Source organism: Lepidochelys kempii, chromosome 1 (assembly GCF_965140285.1).
Source record: "Lepidochelys kempii isolate rLepKem1 chromosome 1, rLepKem1.hap1, whole genome shotgun sequence".
Lineage (NCBI taxonomy): Eukaryota > Metazoa > Chordata > Testudines > Cheloniidae > Lepidochelys > Lepidochelys kempii.
In genome coordinates, this window is record NC_136380.1 from 122,247,396 (window position 1) to 122,267,881 (window position 20,486).

Below are 20,486 nucleotides of genomic sequence, written 5' to 3' on the forward strand. Positions count from 1 at the left end.
ACATGTATTGTTATACATTACAATAAAGCAAACCACAGAGGTGTTTCACGTAAGTATTGGTGAGCAGAATCCTCTGTTGCTTGGAGTGGTCTGCCACACTGATAACATTTCCAGTGCAGTAAAATGGTTATTTGTCTCTGGTAGACTCATTGAAAAAATATGTCGAGTGTCAAAAATATGTCAAAAATATGTCAATATGTATACTGTACAAAATTATATCTATCGCACAGCAGAGCCTCCTTACACAATAGATTATTTTTAATACTAATTTAAAATAACTCTGTTGAAAGAATTATATTTTGCAGCAATAAGGCAGTTCATTGCCAATTGTATCAGTATTTAGAAATCTTCAGTTGGGACCCAATCTTGACATAATGGGCCTGATCCTCACTCAGGCAAATCTCTCTTTCAAGTCAATGAGAGTCTTACCTGAATAAGGGCTGCATGGGCAGCTCTACTGTGAGACCATCACATTACTTCTAGTAAAATGGGAAAGCCCCTGCACCAGTAACACTGTGGATCTTATCTGATGCCCTAGTCCTTAAAAAAAAAAAACAAATTATATTTAGTTAGCTGTGTGTGGCCTAAGGCAATCCAGTCTCCCTGAAAAGAGGGCCTCTCTAAAACCCATTGAAGTCTTTCCGGTCACTCTCATTGGATTCAAATCGGGTTTGGATCAGGCTGGCCATGACACATATTCTTCTAATCACCACTAAGGGTTTCTGTAGTTGAATAGGTTTTCCTTTCGATAATATTTTCTTCTAATGTGATGCCTGACTTCACCTTCCCAAATATTTTAAGTTCCACAATTGGGAAATAACATGTACAAGTCGTGCAGAATAAATAAATAACATGTACAAATCGTGCAGAATAAATCAAACATATTTTATAGTGTGAGTGACAAAAATCTCTAGAAAAGGTAAAAATAAAAAATACCCTTTTCTATGATCAGCTAGATGTGATGAAATTGTATTTGTACACCTGCTGTGTAGCACTTATATCTGCTACTTGAAAATGCCAGTATTTAAAATTACATCCATTATCCCTGCTACTCCGACCTTGTCCAGGCCCTCTATACGTTTCTCCTCTGGCTTCTTCTCACCTTCTGCACAGGTTTAATCTTCCTGTTCTGCTTTCCAAGACCTTTTACAGCCCTGGCTTCCACTCACTTCTCTGCTCTTCTAGCCTTTTGCTCCCGGTCACTCTGATCAAGGTGTTCAACTAGCTGCTTTCCTCTTGCTCTGGCAGACATTCCTCCCCACAGCTCCTGTTCCTGGAATCCCCTCCCCTGGACTTGGTCCCCACCCACTGTCCAAGTCCCTTCTTAAAAAGCAATACTTCCAAAATGTCTTTGAACCATAGTCCTCTCCGCAGAGAAGTATGAATAATCCCATGGCTCAACGTGATAACCACAAAACAAGTTAAAGAAGATAAATCCCCAGTGAAACTCATGGAACTAACAGACTGCGTCATGTATTTCACCATTCTTACACACCGCTCAGTGTTTCCACTGTCTCTTCCCTTGGTTGTTCAGTGAGTTGTCTATAGATTTTACACTCTTTGGGATAAGTACTTAGGGCCTGATTCACTATTGTCCTGTTTCTGGTTTAGACAGTTACGTCAGTGTGGTGTAAGTATGATGTGTATGTACAATGCTACCATTCTGATTTTGCATTGGTGTAATTGACTTCCAAAGGTGTATAGCAATGCCTTTCAGGAACCAGGTCTTTCATACATGTCTGTAGGGCAGAGTTACAGTCAATTGATATTTATTAATGTTCATTTAGTTTGTATTTTAGAAGACTTTCTAAGCCTACTCTCACCACTATGACACCATTGAAAAAAATGGGACTTGGGCTCCGAGCTCACTTAAAATCTTCTGAAAATCCCATGCTTAAAAAAAACATTAAGTCTGGGATTGTTAAAGGACCCAAAGATTTAGGCACCCAAAGCCCATTGAATTTCAATGTTTTTGGCTTCTTAGAAAATCCTGGCCTAAGACAGCAAATGTAGTTATTAATAGAAAAAGAAATACATCCAGAGTGTATATTTGTTTGTTATAGCAATTACTGATTCAGGGTCTGTGTCTCTTTGCTACAGAGAGAATAACTCAGGTGAAAACAGACATCTACGTTACCAGTTTTGGTCCAGTGTCAGACACAGAAATGGTAGGTTATAGCATATGAATCCTAAATCAGTATTATTTCTGTTGTTAAAATACCTGTACAATTATTATTTCTTTTGAGACACATTATTAACATGACTGATTCTTTATGTCAGGAATACACCATTGACGTTTTTTTCCGACAAAGCTGGAAAGATGAAAGACTTCGATTCAAAGGACCGATGCAACGCCTCCCTCTTAACAATCTGCTTGCCAGCAAGATCTGGACTCCAGACACTTTCTTCCATAATGGTAAAAAATCTATAGCTCACAACATGACAACACCGAACAAACTTCTACGCCTTGAAGATGATGGCACCCTACTCTATACCATGAGGTAAGGATTTTTCCGATTTCTTTTTATTCTTACTCCCTAGTAGCTCTACAATTACTTGTTTGGAATGTCTGATTTTTCTCAGAATAGAATCAATAAAGTAGACTTTTTGCACATTTTTATGAGAATATCAAGAGAAAATGAAAAGCATAATCGCTGCCTATAATTACTAATTAATTTGCAGCTTCTGAACAATGCTAATGCTGAAATATTTTCTTTGGTGAAATGGAATGCATATTCTCTGTGGAGCAGATGATTCAGTCCTACTGTTTTATGTAGGTCTGTACTCTCCTATTACTTTTGATTTCAACTGCTCTGCTGATGTGATGTGAGAGAGCTGTTTTAATTACCAGAAAGTTAAATCTGTCTCTGGTATAGTACATCTTGAACTCTTAAAGCTTCTGTTTGTTTCTAGTTCTAATTTAGCTAAAGGACAAGCCATCACTGGAATAAAGCCTTGCAGGCAGTAGATAGGGCATTACAAAGCTATTTAACAAGTGCACTTTTAAGACAAAGCTGGTACATTTTTTAGTCTTTCAGAATCAGATCTATGTCTGAACTTTTCAAGGCCCTGCTTCTTATCTGATCTGATGATATTATGAAGCCTCATCAATTCTTAACCTAGATATTTTATAGTGATGTTAAAGCATGACCTACTTTATTTCAAATTCTCCAAGAACAACTCCTACATTACTGGAGCCTGCTTTGTTCGTTATACGTAATTCATCTGCAGTAATTAAGACTGCTTTGTATCTGTAGCAGGGCTTTCATTGAGAGTGTAGTCATATGGACAGCACTTAAAAAGAGATTTTAAAAAATAAAGAAGAAAGCGTTTACCCTAAGCTTATGACATACGAGTATCTGCCAAATCTAAGTGAGGCCTAAATCCCTGCCTCATAACTCTTCTTTGAAAAGAACAGAAAGATCTAGGAATGACTAGGAATTTAAAAAGGAAAAGAAAAAAGACTTTGTACTGAAATATAAAGGTATTTTAAACAAAAGAGCACAACTAAATAACCAGTCCCATAGAGCAGTGGTTCCCAAACTTGTTCCGCCGCTTGTGCAGGGAAAGCCCCTGCCGGGCTGGGCCGGTTTGTTTACCTGCCGCTTCCAGCAGCTCCCACTGGCCTGGAGCAGCAAACCGCAGCCACTGGGAGCTGTGATCGGCTGAACCTGCGGACGCAGCAGAATAAACAAACCAGCCCAGCCCAGCAGGTACTTTCCCTGCACAAGCGGCAGAACAAGTTTGGGAACCACTGCCATAGAGATACTGTGGTTCGGTAACTCCCCTAACTTTCTCTGTTCCTCATTGCTGTTCTTTTTCACATGGATGGTCATTATAATGATCTCAGGGGGAAGTCCTGAAACAAATTGGGGAGACATTAAAAACAACAAACAGTGTGTGAATGTGTGTTTACAGTAGCTGCAAAAGAAACCCAAGTTCCCAAACTGTATTAAAGGGTCAGGCTGTAATTCTAGTCTCACTGACACTGAGGTTACCCTGGTGGAGCTCAACTGATGGCCATGCACTTGCTCGCGGTAGACATTGGTGTATACAAAATCAGAGTCAAACCTTCAGTCTATATGGAGCCAAGCCAGGTACCTTCTGTTGCGTAGCAGAAAATCACAAGTTTACAGCTAGCATGTGGTACTTGAGAGAGCATTTGTTTTACAACATTTAGGACATTGAGTTAACTCTTTCTGATGGCTTCAGTTCAGACAGCAAGTTAAGGCTACCTGGATTGTCAGTCACATGGTTTTCTTCCAGGCTACAGAAAAGCCCACAAAGTCCATGTAGCTCAACAATGTAAAATAATTTCTGATGTTATGGGGAAAGAGGAAAGGAAGGAGCAGAAATAATGTTATCATATATATCATATTAGGGAATGAAATCCATCTCTTTTTAAACAGCCTACTTTCAACTTTATGACAATTTTAAAATTTCAGATAAAACAGTTGTGTCATCCTGTTGTATGTATCATCCTACTGAATCCTAGGCCGGGAGAGTGTCTGTGTAATACATAGTCAGATCAAGATGTCTCTAAGACGCTGTGCTACATTAAGAGTGTCAGCTCTTTCACAATTGACCATTTCTGAGGTAGATTTCAGTGGCAGAAATAATATGTAGTAGCTAATCCCTAAAGAAATGACTAATAGCTGTAAAATGTCAAATTTCAAAAGTGTGACAAGGAGAAAGCACAAGGCATGTCAATAGGTAAAGTTACACCCATCCCAGAGCTCTTAACTCATTTTGGGCAATTGGCAGAGAACTCTGCCTTCAGGTGGAGTAGAAGAACTTCCATTTTTAAACAACAAAGGGTCTAAACGTCTCATGGGAAATTTGCCCAGAACTTATTGACAAAGTGCTAAAGATGCAACCGTTTCCATGATATCATGGAAAGGGCTACCCAAATACCCTGGGAGAACCTGCTTCAGTACAGGAGGAAAAAAAAAAAAAACACTGACTACACACTCCTAGTTGTCACTTTCTACCCTACACTGGAACCCATATGAGGTATCATCAAGTCATTAAAAGCCACATTTGATGGGGATCGCATGCTGAAAGAAATCTTTCCTGAACCCCCTCTTCTGGCCTTCAAACAACCCCCCTAGTATCATCAAGCTCATTATCAAAAGCAAGCTCCCTACAGACCAAGACACACCAACTCAAAGCAGCACCAGACCCTGCCAGAATAATAGATGCAGACCCTGCAGACGTATCTCCACTGCTACAAGGATCAGTACCTCCACAACATACCTTTCAATATTCATGGGTCATACACATGCCTATCATAACAGATGGTGTACCTCATCTAGTGCATTAAATACCCCAATAACAATTATGTGGGCGAAACAAGACAATCACTTCACTCTCGAATGAACTCACACAGAAAAATGATAAATGACAAAAACACCCTATTAAATGTGGGTGAACACTTTTCACAAAGTGATCACTCTGTAGCTGACCTCTCAGTCCTCATCCTCAAAGGACACCTGCAGAACATCTACAAAAGGTGACCCTGCGAACTTAAATTCATAACTCTGCTAGACACCAAAAACTATGGACTCAACAGGGACACTGATTTTATGGTTCATTATAACAGTTTGTAACACACCATACTGCCTGCAACTCCTAATTACCTACTTCAAACACCTTATGCATAACAATCTAATCCTCAATTGCCCACTTCCTTTCAAGTGACCACCTACCACATGTGTTATTCCATGGCATATGCTTAACAACCTGTCCCTAGCTCAGACACTCTGATTTCCTTCCCCAGACCTGAAGAAGAGTTCTCTGTAGCTCAAAAGCTTGGACCTTCCACCAACAGAAGTTGGTCCAATAAAAAATATTACCTCACCCACCTTGTCTCATGGCTGGGTCAACACAGCAACTAGACACCTGCAGCTGGCCTCTGCCAGCTGACTCGAGCTCATGGGGCTCAGGCTGCAGAATGGTTTCATTGCTATGTAGACTTGTGGATTCGAGCTGGAGCTCGGGCTCTGGGACCCTCCCACAAAACAGGGTCTCAGAGCCCAGGCTCCAGCCTGAGCCAAGATGTCTACACAGCAATGAAAGAAGCTCCGCAGCCGAAGCCCCACAAGCCGGAGTCAGCTGGCATGGGCCAGCCGCGGGTTTTTCTTTGCTGTGTCGACACAGCTATAGTCAGTTAAAACAAACTGAGGACAAATTGCACCCCAGTGTAACTCCACCGCCATTACATCAGGGCTAGATTTAGCCCATAAAGTTCAGAACCAAAGTGTAACCTGGGAAGCTTCTTACCAGGGTTGGCTCCAGGCACCAGCTTTCCAAGCAGGTGCTTGGGGCGGCATTCAGAATGGGGCGGCCGTCCGTGTCCCGTGGCGGCAATTCGGTGGCAGCTCCATTGCTCTTCCCGCTGTGGCGGCTTTTGGGTTACAGCTCCACCGCTCTTCCGGGCATGGCGGCAGCTCCGCCACTGTTGCAGCAGCAATTCGGCGGTGACTGCTTGGGGTGGCAAAATTGGGAGAGCCGCCCCTGCTTCTTAGTGGCATAACCTCATGAAAGACCTGGAGTCCATTCTAAAGGGATCAGCAAAAAGAAACCTGAAGCCGGATGCACCCCTCTGCTTCTATAGTGGAGGGAACCTGAATCTGTGGATCCAGGCTAAGGAGTGAGTTCTTGCTCTGTGGCTTCTCTTCAGGGTCCTGGGTCTGGGAATCCAGAAAGAAGGGAGGGATGCAAGGCTGAAGTGATGGCTACACCCCCCCCCCCAAAAACCTCAGGTGGGAAAGTAAAATAGAGTGAGAGTGGTGGAGGGGAAGGACACAGCTCCTTTCTCACTACTAAAAGCAGAGGGAAGCTCCCCCTCCCTACCCTGGCTTGGCTAAGCATCCATCCGTTGCCTCCAGCTGGCCTGGTGAGGACTCCCTTCCTGTTTTATAGTTTACTGTAACCACTGCAGAACCTTTTGTGAATACCAGCACAAGATAAATGGTGAGTCAGCATTAACTAGCATAGGTTTCCTCCTAGACACTGTGTAAATCCCTCTCCCTACTGCTCTCATGGTTTAGGGGTGTCACAGTGGCCAATCGGGGCCTATCAGCAGTGTGGAGGCACAGGGCCTCAGCATGAGAATAAACCTTGCTTCTTGTAGCCTCCACCAGATCTTCTTGGTTCTTGGTTCTTTGTGGTTTGTAAATTTTTGGGCCAAACCCCTGCTAATGTGGGGGGCTTTTCCCATCCATTTCTGAGGAAGAATTGGGAAGAAATGTATGGGGTTTCCCAGCCTGCATGCAGCAATAATCTCTATATGGAGAGAATCGGTACCTGTGTCATGGCTGGAGATATCTGAACTACTTTCATAGCCTTCCACTTGGGTTGTCTGAATGATTACCCAAGAGGAGGGGGAAGAGAGCAGTGTGAGTGGTGCCCCACAATCTCTTTTGAATTCCAAATGTACAGTATTTAATCAGGTTAGCAAGAGACTATGGAAAAGTCTTATTGGCTAGGATTTTCATAAAATAGTTATTTGAAAGATGGAACAAAGTAACTGATAAAGACCTACCTGTTGACAAAAAGAGACCCACACACATTATGGACTAGCTTGTAAAAAAATCCTAATCAGAACACAACAAGGAATATCATAAATGTGAGCAAAACAGGTAAACACTGAAAGTGTGAGAACTTTAGAACGTGAATCAAAATACGAGGAGAAAAAAAACTCTACTAGATTATAACTTGAAGTTGTGCCACTGTACAAACAGATATGATGCTTTATTTTAATAGCCTACACACAGTAATAGGATAACATGCAAAATAGTACTCACCCAGTCGCTTCCATTTAAATGGAAAATATTTTTATGATAATTTTAGTTTCAAACTTCCTGCTTTAGAATATTTGAAGAAATATATTTTCATTATGATGAAAATACCTTTTTTGAATTTTGCATTTTATATTGCATTTTATATTGTCTGGGACAGAAATAAAGGAACTATTTTAAGGCTTTTTGCCAGTGAAGTATTAAAAATATGCTTCTATGTATGCATGTTATCAAAGTCCTTCTAGATCACAATAAAACCAAAATATACCACATAGACTGATTTCACAGAACAATTACTATAGCAGTGTTTTTGCAGTAAAAACCAGAAAGTTGATTTTCATTTGGTTAGTCTTATTTGCTTTTTTTTGCTAATAAGGTTTATACTGTACAAACCATGTTTGTAATTAATGTTGCAAATTCTATTTCTACCCCTAGGGGGGAGTATTGTCTTTATCTGCATTTCTGAAGTGTCTATTCTCTGAAATCTATTTTTAATACGAGCAGCAACGGACTTATATATGCTAACAAAGGAATCGCTTTTTCTGTTGGTCTACATAGTGATTTCGTAACTTTGTGAAGGCAGGAAAAAAATTCACTTTTTTTTACTGGGAATTTTAAAAAATGTAATACATCTCATTACACCAGAAATAAAAGCACAAGGCAGTTATGTGAAAACACATTTGTGAAGCTCCCTTGTTACATAAAGCTTTTAAAAAATGAGGACAGCAGATAAGAAATCTTTGTTCCTGCTAAAGAGAATCAAAACAAAACAGCTAAGTGAACTGTTTTGTTTGGTTGGTTGGTTTGGTTTTTTGCAATGGGAATGGAGTATAAAGGAAGAGGAGCTTTGGTAAATTTTCAGTGTTAAACCTCTATAGTGAAATTGTGGGAGCATGAGTCTGCATTTTTAGCTAAAATGTGTGTAAAAGTAATGTGTGTACCAAAACTGTGTTTTTAACCACAATTTAATTTCTGACTAGCTCTTCTTAGGAAATTATAATAATTTCAAAACCTGCATATCAACCCTTGTACAAATATGAAAATATTCAAATATCGGTATTTTTCATGGAGGCCACATAAAAGTCAGTAATGTGGAACATGGATAACTTAAATATCCACTTGATGGCAGCATAACCACATTTTTGTTACCTTTACAGAATGGCTACAGTTATCAATGCTCAAAACATTTTATCAGGTTTCAGAGTAACAGCCGTGTTAGTCTGTATTCGCAAAAAGAAAAAGAAGTACTTGTGGCACCTTAGGGACTAACGTAGAGACAATAAATTGGTTAGTCTCTAAGGTGCCACAAGTACACCTTTTCTTTTTGCGAAAACTTTTTATGTAACATTAAGATCAAATATATTGGTTGCATTTGTATAATGCCCAGGTGCATTTTAGTTTATAATCTACCCTTTCATGAAATATTTTAATCCAAAGAAAGCATTTGTATATTGTTTAGCTATTACAATTAATTAATGGGGAGTTATGGGGATCTTTTCAAGACTCCCTCAGTAAAGGCCAACCTTCCCTTTGGAAAAAAAGAGAGCTCTTTCAGTCAAAAATCTTGGTTGTTTTTCTTCACATAGTCATCACAGCAGGACCTATGCCAGATATTGTCAATTCACAGCTGTGGATTTCATTAAATGGACCTGACTGTGGGAGTAATTAGCAGACCTGTACTTTAGAAAGACGGGGCCAGTGTTCAGTCAATAGCTGGCTAGATTGCATCCCTTTTGTTCAATCAGTGTAGTTTGTTCTCATTTCAGTACGAGACTATATTTACATATGTGTTTATATGTATAAGAATGCCTGGCCAGTGCTTTGAAAGCTGTACAGATATTAAAACAAATAAATAAGCGAACAGAACAAAACCAAAAAAATTTCAGTAAGTCTCAAAATAATTTAATCACAAGAATTTCCCCTCTCCCTCTCACCCCCATTGCTTCCCTTTCATTCACTCTCAAGGTTCAGTCAACTGCTTCCTGACCGCAGGACAAAACTGATTTTCTCAGGGACCCAATCCTGCAGAGAGCTGAAAAACTCCTGAGATGATAAGCACTCTCAGCTTCCACTGATCCAATTCAGGGTCTAGCAGACCAAAGGGGAACCAGAGTCAAGAGCTCTCTGTCACTAGGGTCCTCCTGTTTAAAGCAGGGTGCTATCAGCTCAAGCACCTCAGTTGCTCGCTCTCCTCATGTGACACCATCACAGTTCTGGAACAAGGCTGTGAACAAGGATCCATTAGTCAAAAACAAACAGCTTGTCTTACACTTGGAAGGAAAATCAGAGCGAAGTGCAGTATATAAAGTTTTTACTACAAGACATATCACCTAATAATCAGGCAGTTGCATTCTGTAGGAGCTGCAATTTCCAAGTGGTTTTTAGATGTAGCTCAAAATAGAGTACAGCCTATCTTGTAGATAGTAAAAGTGTGGAAGACTGTGTGGAGATCTGCATCATAAAGAAAGGGTCTTTCACAGCAACCTTCTGGCTGAGGAAAGTGATAAAAAAGCATTTCCTGGATATTCAGGAGAACCAACAATAGCCTCAGGTTGCCAGTCTATGTAGAAAATAGCAAGCATATACCTTCATGAAGGGCAATTGATATAATCTATCATTCCATCTGGTTGTTTCCCCCATCCTGTAAGTCTTATCTGGATTCAGTGTCTACCAGTTAGCATTCATCCATCAAATCATAGAATTGTAGGGTGGAAGGGACCTCGAGAGGTCTTCTAGTCAAGTCCCCTGCATTCAAGGCAGGTCTAAGTATTATCTAGACCAGTGGTTCCCAAACTTGTTCCATCGCTTGTGCAGGGTAAGCCCCTGGCGGGCCGGGCTGATTTGTTTTCCTGCCGCATCTGCAGGTTTGGCCGATCGTGGCTCCCAGTGGCTGCAGTTCGCTGCTCCAGGCCAATGGGAGCTGCTGGAAGTGGCGGCCGGTACATTCCTCTGCCCGTGCCTCTTCTAGCAGCTCCCATTGGCCTGGAGCAGCGAACCATGACCACTGGGAGCCGCAATCGGCCGAACCTGCGGACGCAGCAGGAAAACAAACCAGCCCGGCCCGCCAGGGGCTTTCCCTGCACAAGCGGTGGAACAACTTTGGGAACCACTGATCTAGACCATCCCTAACAGGTGTTTGTCTAACCTATTCTGAAAAATCCCCAATGACAGAGATTCCACAACCTCCCTAGGCTATTTATTCCAATGCTTAACCTTTCCTAATGTCAAACCTAAATTGCCCTTGCTTCAATTTAAGCCCATTGCTTCTTGTCCTATCCTCAGAGGTTAAAGAGAACAATTTACCTCCCTCCTTCTTGTAACAACCTTTTACGTACCTGAAAACTGTTATCATGTCCCCCATCAGTCTTCTCTTCTCGAGACTAAACAAACCCAATATTTTCAATTGTTCCTCATAGGTCATGTTTTCTAGACTTTTAATGGTTTTTGTTGCTGTTCTCTGGACTTTCTCCAGTTTGTCCACATCTTTCCTGAAATGTGGTGCCCAGAACTGGACACAATACTGTACTTGAGGCCTAATCAGCACAGAGTAGAGCAGAAGAATTACTTCTCATGTCTTGCTTACAACACTCCCACAGGGGTTCTCAAACTGGGGGTCATGACCCCTCAGGGGGTCATGAGGTTATTACATGGGAGGGTCACGAGCTGACAGCCTTCATCCCAGACCCCGCTTCACCTCCAGCATTTATAATAGTGCTAAATATTTTTAAAAAGTGTTTTATATTTATAAGGAAGGGTACACTAAGAGGCTTGCTGTGTGAAAGGGGTTGCGAATACAAAAGTTTGAGAACCACAGTGCTAATACATCCCAGAATGGTTTGCTTTTTTTGCAAGTATTACATTGTTGACTCATATTTAGCTTGTGAGCCCTTTCTGCAGTACTTCTTCCGAGGTAGTCATTTCCCATTTTGTTATGTGTGCAACTGATTATTCCTTCCTAAGTGGAGTACTTTGCATTTGTCCTCATTGAATTTCATCCTATTTATTTCAGACCATTTCTCCAATTTGTCCAGATCATTTTGAATTTTAATCCTATCCTTCAAAGCACTTGCAACCCCTCCCAGCATGGTATCGTCCGCAAACTTTATAAATGTACTCTCTATGCCAGGGGCAGGCAAACTTTTTGGACTGAGGGCCACATCGGGTTTCCAAAATTATATGGAACGCTGGTTAGGGGAGGCTGTGTCTCCCCAAACAGCCAGGCGTGGCCCGGCCCCCGCCTCCTATCGGACCCCCCCACAACACTTCTCACCCCCTGATGGCTCCCTCGGGACTCCTGCCCCATCCAAACCCCACATCCCCTGATGGACCCCCCGGGAATCCTGCCCCATCCACCACCCCCTGCTCCCTGTCCCCGACCACCCCCCACCCCTGACTGCCCCCTGCTGCCCCATCCAACCCCCCTCTCATTCGTGACTTGCCCCCCAGGACTGCTGCCCCATCCAACCCCCCCCGTTCCCCGCCCTCTGACCACCCTGACCCCATCCACACCCCCACCCCCTTATCACCCCTCCAACTTCCCTGTCTTCTATCCAATGCCCCCTTCTCCCTGCCCCCTTACCGCGCTGCCTGGAGCACCGGGTTAGGCTGCAGCTCTGCAACTGCGCTACCCAGCCACCCAGAGCATTGTGCCGGTGGCGCAGCACGCTGAGGCTGCAGGGGAGGGGGAACAGCAGGGGAGGGGCTGGGGACTAGCCTCCCGGGCCAGGAGCTCAGGGGCTGAGCAGGAGGGTCCTGGGGGCCGGATGTGGCCTGCGGGCCGTAGTTTGCCCATGTCTGCTCTATGCCGTTATCTAAATCGTTGATGAAGATATTGAACAGAACTGAACCCAGAACTAATCCCTGCAGAACCCCATTTGATATGCCCTTCCAGCTTGACTGTGAATTACTGCCAGGGTCCACAGGCAAGGAAACAGCTTCTCATGGGCAAGGGTACTAGAGGCAGCTGACAGATCTAAAAGAATCTGCATGGCTACTTGGTTTTCTCCACTGCTGGGAGGAGACCAATCATGACAAAGGGCTCCTGAGTCATTGCATTACCTGAAATTGTAATCATGTTCCTAACTGGCAGTAACATTATCTGAAGCACATCTTTTGTTGTGTTGAAAGATCAGTGAATTACCTGAAAGGTTGTTTTAGGGTGGATTATCCAAAAGAGTATATGCTATAAATCTCACATATTTATCTAGTCCAACAACATATAATGGGAAATCTGCCTTAAGCTCAGGGAAATTGGGGCAGCGTCTTGTTTTGGAGATGTATTCTGTGAAAGACTTACACAGATTTTTCCCATATTTCTTACTTGAAAGACTTACACAGATTTTTCCCACCGCAATGTCCTTTAAATTCTTCTCATGACAGATTATCAGAATATTTTAAAGCAGTGACATAAATATAGACCAAGAATGTAGGATATCTGATCAAGATATGTTCCAGCATTAAGCTATAAGATTTAGAGAATTTTGAAGCATATTACACGTCTGAAATGAGACCCATTACACACTTGTCTTCTTGCATCTGGCACCATGTCCCTGCGGCCCCGGGGTGGGGTGGGGAGGCAGAGGGCTCTGCGCGCTGCCCTCACCTGCAGGTACCTCCCCTGAAGCTCCCATTGGCCACAGTTCTCCATTCCTGGCCAATGGGAGCTGTGGGGGGGCAATGCCTGCAGGTGAGGACAGCACGTGGAGCTCTCTGTCCCCTCCTCCCGCAGGGGTCGCAAGGACGTGGTGCTGGCCACTTCTGGGAGTGGCGAGGGGCTCGCAATCCCACGGGCCGGATCCAAAGCCCTGAGGGGCTGGATACAGCCCGCAGGCCGTAGTTTGCTGACCCCTGGCCTCTAGCTGCTGGTATGACATATAGACTGTATTGGCATGTTACAGATGAAAGGCAGGTATGCAACATGCCTTGCACTTCACTGACATGCCCCAAAATGTTGCATTCCAATGTCAAATTGCACAAGCAATTTCATTCTGTTCGCACGTGATACTCTACAAAACCTAGCTGAAAATTGTATCCATTTTGCTTATCCTGGAAATCTAAAATTTCAAAGATGATGCTAAACTAATTCCGATATCTCAGATAATTCATATCCAAGTGATTACCTTTTAAAATTTCAAGATTGCTTAGGTGAAGATTTGCTTTCTAGTATGATGGGGGAACTAGTTTCTGGAACTGAAGGGAGCAATTCTCTGTAGGTGAGGAGTTCAAGATCTCAAACTGATGGGGAAGGATGCTTTTTGTACAAGGTATGAAGTCTTTAAAAATAATGCTACTCTCCATGGGGGAAGCTTTGTTGGTTCACAGGGGAATCCTTGTTGGCTTAAAGACGTTCTTTTTGGGAAAGAGTAGTCCCCCCAGTGTCTTTCCCTCCCCGACAGTTCTTCTGACTTTGACCATGTGTGATGAGTGCTGGTTTCCATCACCCTTCTGCATGGCTGCCTAATCTTTGTCTTTTGACTGGAGAGCTCAATCGCTAGAATGGGCTCCCTAGTCCAGTTCATTACCTGAAATTATAACCATCTTCCTAACTGCCAATAACTTTATCCAAAGGACATTTATGTTTGTGCTGAAAACCAGACTCCCAGTGAATTATCTAAGAAGTTGCTATAGCAGAGTCTCTTGCTAGCACCCAATATAATAATTAGAGATGGAAAAGTCCACATGAATTGTCTAATTCATAGCCTCTTCCTGTGACCAGCTGTTTCCTTCAGTCTGGTTTCTAGTAACTTGTCTACTCTACTCTAGCAAAGTTTCATTCAAAGTTGATGGGTCTCAAAACATTTTCCTTGGAGATCTCACTTTAAGGAATTTTTTCTCTTAATATTCAGCCCAACTTTCCTTTTCTTAATTTCATCCCATTACTTAAAAACTATACTCCCAATAACCAAGCAAAATAATTCACATCTCTCTTAGATGTTTATACTTCAAAAATGTCTAGTATCCCTACTTATTCTGTGCTTCTTAAATAATAGTACTAAGATTTGTTAGATAGATATACAGCTATGAGTTCTATTGCACTGCACTCATTAAACTCTCACATAGTCACTAGGCTCAATGTAAAACCTAGGGAGAATTTCCTGGGGGTGCTCTCTTCTTTGGTTATTCAGGTCAGGAATCTGGAGTGGATGCCCCTGGGAATATAAGAACATATGAATGGCCATACTGAGTGAGACCAGTGGTCCACCTAGTCTAGTATCCTGTCTTCCAACAGTGGCCAGTGCCAGATGCTTCAGAGAGAATGAACAAAACATGGCAATTAAGGAGCAATCCATCCCCTGTTGTCCAGTCCCAGCTTTGGGTAGTCAGAGATTTAGGAACACCCAGAGCATAGGCTTTTCATCTTTGACCATCTTGACTAATAGCCATTGATGGACCTATCCTCCATGAACTTATCTAATTCTTTTTTTGAAGCCAGTTATACTTTTGGCCTTCACAAAATCCACTGACAATGAGTTCCACAGGTGAAATGTGCATTGTGTGAAGAAATACTTCCTTATGTTTGTTTTAAACCTGTTGCCTATTAATTTTATTGGTGACCCTTGGTTCTTGTGCTATGTGAACGGGTAAATAGCACTCCCTATTCACTTTCTTCATGCCATTCATGACTTTACAGGCCTCTATTGTCTTTTTAATCTCTCTTTATATGGAAGCAGTTCCATACCCATAATCATTTTTGTTGCCCTTCTCTGTACCTTTTCCAATTCTAATATATCTTTTTTGAGATCGGGTGACCAGAACAGTACAGATATTCTAGGTGTGGGCTTATCATGGATTTATATAGTGACATTATGATATTTTTCTGTCTTATTACCCATCCCTTTCCTAATGGTTCCTAACATACCATTAGCCTTTTTGATTGGCACTGCACATGGAACAGATGTTTTCAGAGAAATACCCACCATGACTCTGAGATCTCTTCTTGTGTGGTAACCGCTAATTTAGACCCCCATCATTTTGTATGTAGAGTTGGGATTATTTTTTCCAATTTGTACTTATTAACAATTAATTTCATGTGCCATTTTCTTGCTCAGTCACCCACTTTAGTGGGACCCCTTTGTAACTCTTTGCATTCTGCTTTGGACTTAACTATCTTGAGTAATTTTGTATCATCTGCAAATTTTGCCATCTCACTGTTCACCCTGTTTTCCAAATCATGTATTAATGTGTTGAACTGTACAGGTCCCAGTACAGATCCTTGGGGAATCCTGTTATTTATCTCTCCGTTGTGAAAACTCACCATTTATTCCTACCCTTTGTTTCCTATCTTTTAACCAGTTATTGGTCCATGAGAGGACTTCCCCTCTTAGTCCATGACTGCTTAGTTTGTTGGAGAGCCTTTGGTGAGGGACCTTGTTAAAGGCTTTCTGAAAGTCCAAGTACACTATATCCATTGGATCACCCTTGTCCACATGCTTGTTGACTCCCTCAACAAGAATAGATTGGTGAGGCACGATTTGCCTTCACAAAAGTTGTGTTGACTCTTTCCCAACAAATCGTGTTAACTGACGTGTCTGATAATTCTATTCTTTAGTATAGTTTCATCCAGTTTGCCTGGTACTGACATTAGGTTTACCAACCTGTAATTGCCCTGTTCATCTCCAGAGCCTTTTTTTTAAAAAAAATCACCATTACATTAGCTATCCATTAGTCATGTGGTAGAGGCTGATTTAAGCGGTGATGGTTTATGGATATTAATGTTAAATTGTTCAGCCAAAGTTTATAGTTTGTCTTATTTCTCCATATAATCTGTTCATTGTTTTATATACTCTAGTCACCCTTTCTCATCATATTTCCAGGTGTTAGATTTTGGGTCTATGATTTAGCAAGAAGATGTGGGAAATTATGTGTGACCTCCTTCTCTTCTCCACCCCAAACTTTCCATTAACTATACATCTTAAAAATCATCATTTGTTCCTGCTGAGGTCAGCATTAATTTAAACCCAGAATAATCTCTCTGCCTCCACCTATTTCAGATATAACATAAATAAATTTATTTCTCTCTAATTTTACTTGCTTTTGTTCAAACACCACTTCTTAGGGTGCTCTGACATTGGAAACATAGAAGACATTTGAATCTGGAACTTCACTCTTAAAAAAGCAGGAGCATATCAGTAGATCTTTCATTAAGTGTGAAGGCTGTCATCAACCTGCTTAAATAAAACCAAATTCTAGAGGTCTACAGAGCTAATAGGAAGGTAGAGTCTGGATTTGAATAATTAACTTAATATACAAATTAATACACTTTAAATGAAGTCATTATTTGACCCTGACATCCTTCTTAAATCATGTTAATGGCATATATATGCTCATATATATATATATATATATATCATGTTATATATCATATAAACTGACTGTCCGAATTTCAGCACTGAAGTCATCAGAAGTTAGCAGGAGTTCTGCCAGGGATGCATTTAGCTGTGCATGCTTCTGCCACCTTGGAAGCTCTGACTGTACTAGGAATAGGAGGTAAAATGATGCAGCAAATTGTTTAATGACTGTTCATTGTGTGAGTAACGATCTGAGAGCTATTTCACTGCAACAGCAAACCCCACCCACTGTGGCACTTCAAGTATCACTCCCAGAGTTGTGGTCAGAAGCTTCCTGTGGTTTCAGAAACTAAAAAACAAGCATCCACAAAAAAATGCCCCTGCTTCAAGAAGTTGATCACAAGTCTTTAAAATATCAATAGGTAAACAAATATCTTTCCAAATGAGAGTATGTTTCAAATTCCCCCTGCCCCTGCCCCGAAATAGTTACTCAGTTCAATTCCTTCCTGGCATCCAAAAAGCTTCAGGAACCTCAAAGACATTCAGAAGAGCGGTGGATTTGATAACTGGTAGCCAAGGAGGTGGGAACATAAGTGTGAGGTAGATAAGAAAAGTTTGGTGTAAATAGTTGTTGGTGTAAGGAAGCTAAACTGTCATAGTTTATGTTCTAGAATAGTTAGTAGAAACAAATTCAAGGCTGCATCTGTTGGAAACCAGCTAGCCTGATTTTATCAATAATTGCTATATGCTTTTCGAAGAGGCATAGAAGAACCCACAGGACAACCTTATGCAAGAGTGTAAAGTTACTATAATTTCCTTACTGATAATTATTCTTTTTAACATTTATAGTAGCATGCCACCAATGGACCTCATTGTGTTCAATGATATTTGAAGACATTTGCTGCCCTGGAGATTACAGTCTAAGTCTACAAAAAGAAAAGGAGTACTTGTGGCACCTTAGAGACTAACCAATTTATTTGAGCATGAGCTACAGCTCACTTCATCGGATGCATGAAGTGAGCTGTAGCTCACGAAAGCTCATGCTCAAATAAATTGGTTAGTCTCTAAGGTGCCACAAGTACTCCTTTTCTTTTTGCGAATACAGACTAACACGGCTGTTACTCTGAAACCAGTCTAAGTCTGGTGACACATGAAGGTTTGGGGGGGATGACGGGTTGATGAAGTCATATATATGTACGTTTTTGTACCTATTTGGAGATTTATTTATTCACACCACCTTTCCCAACTGCTCCTCAACCCAGCCATAATTAATTGGCTATTTTCTTAAAGAAGTCCTGGCAGAGAAGAGATCTGAAGGATGGGAGAGTTTAATGGCCTTTGGGGCGGGAGAGGGCAGCAAAGAGAAAAAGCACTGAGATGTTTGTATGAGAAGCTCATAAAAAGATCAGCTATTATTTTATTCAATGCTTACAGATTGTATTAAACACTTTCCATGTAAAGACTAAATGGACATAAACTAAACAGTCTTCAATTGCTATTATGTATAGAGAAAAGTAATGTAATAAAGGTTGCAGAATGAAGGGAGTCAGCTGAAAACGGTGCTCTCAGCCTTGACTAGGAAACTGAAATGGGGCCCCTCCAGATAAAGTATCCCACCACCACCCCAGCAGCTGGACAATGGAAGAGAGATGCCCACAAAAGCTCAAGATCATTTGTTTGGTTTTTAAGAACATTGAAGGGACCTATCACTTGTCCCTTCCTTCCTCCTTGTTTCTCACAAAGTTTACTCCTGTCCTAGAGTCCCAGTAACTCTCTCCAGACCAGCAGGAGGAGAGCAGTATTCAGGATATACAAAAGCATTCCATGGTTGGGGAGATTACTTGCTTGAGGTCCCCACTACTGGGTAGCCATTGCCAAAGCATGGATATGGTTTCCTTTCCCCATCCTTTCCACACCAGGCCAAATCAAGTCAGTGTTGTGCATGGTTTAGGAAGTCTAAAGGGAGTATGTATCCTTAACGTCAGCATAAACTGGGTTAAGGATTTGGCTCAGTTATGATAAAAATCTCCTTTAATCTATACTACAGGTCTGAATTGCCTACTGTGCAGAATGAAACTCACAATAATATCAGTAATTAGAATACTTTGCAACTTGTATCGCTCTTTCCATCTGAGGTTTTCAAAGCACTCTATGTAGACATACAACTATTAATGAATTAGAGCCTCAACACAGCTGTGAAGTAGGACCGCAGGAGTATTCTGCACAGAATAGTTAAGTGCCAGAAATGAACCAGAAGTTAGAGATTTTAACCACTAGACTATGCTCACTTCCAGTGGGAGATCAACACATAAAATGAATGCAGATAAGAAACACAATGGGTGAAATTCCCTGTGAACAGAAGGCCAGGACAAAGACTATGCGCCACTTAAGCCCATAAAGCTAGACCTTGTCTTCGCGCTTTTGTCACACAGCCAAGACAGAGGTGAATGCCACCCAGGGTGATTCAGGCTGAATAGCTGGGGCATCCTGAGTGATGCAGCATCAGAACTACCAGTAATGTTTACATTTCCTCTCCCCCTCCATGATCCACATTGCAGACAACTCACACAGCCAGTCAGAGGCAAGTTTCTGGACTTCATCACCTTAGCATAACTCTTTCAGCCATCTGTATAGTGACTAAGTGTTTATCCATGCCTTAAGACAGCTTTACAGTGTTAAATCACGCACCATCCCCTCTGTGCACAGATTACAGTAACTCCTCACTTAACATCATCCTGGTTAACGTTGTTACGTTGCTGATCAATTAGGGAACATGCTCATTTAAAGTTGCGCAATGCTCCCTTATAACATTGTTTGGCAGCTGCCTGCTTTCTTCACTGCTTGCAGGAAGAGCAGCCCTTTGGAGCTAGCTGGTGGGGGCTTGGAACCAGGGTGGACCGGCAGCCCCACATCAGCTCATCTCTACCCTAAGTCCCCTGTATGGCAGCCAGCCAGCAGGCTATCAATTTGCCGGGCAATTCAGCTGTCCCTCCCGCCACTGCCCTGTGCTGCTCCTGCCCTCTGCCTTGGAGCTGCTCCCCAAGCCTCCCGCTTGCTGTGCGCGGGATGTGTGTATGCTAATGTCAGGATGTCCCCCTCCCCCCACTCCTTTACCCCACCTCCACAGAGTGGCGGGCGGGGCGGGACACAACAGGGCTCAGGATGGAGGGAGCTTGCTGGCAGCAGCTGCTGTCGCAATTTGCTGATCTACTTTAAAAGGCAGTGTACTTAGAGTGGGGTCAGCATACTTAAAGGAGCAATGTGCGTCTCTCTCTCTCTCTCACACACACACACAGTGTGTCTCTCCCTCTCCCTCTCTCTCACAAACGCACACACACACACACACACATATACGGTGTGTGTCTCTGTCTCTCTCTGCCATGCTGACTCCCCCCCA

General features: G+C 42.1%; 1 protein-coding gene across 1 annotated transcript in view; it reads left to right on the plus strand.

Moving 5' to 3' along the window:
- The window catches only part of GABRA5 (gamma-aminobutyric acid type A receptor subunit alpha5), a 73,971-nt gene that overhangs the window by 11,238 nt on the left and 42,247 nt on the right, over positions 1-20,486 (plus strand). Inside the window, exons 3-4 of the mRNA XM_073353115.1 lie at positions 2,101-2,168; positions 2,281-2,501. Of these exons, the coding sequence (XP_073209216.1) occupies positions 2,101-2,168; positions 2,281-2,501 (289 nt within the window). The remainder of the gene's footprint in view (positions 1-2,100; positions 2,169-2,280; positions 2,502-20,486) is intronic.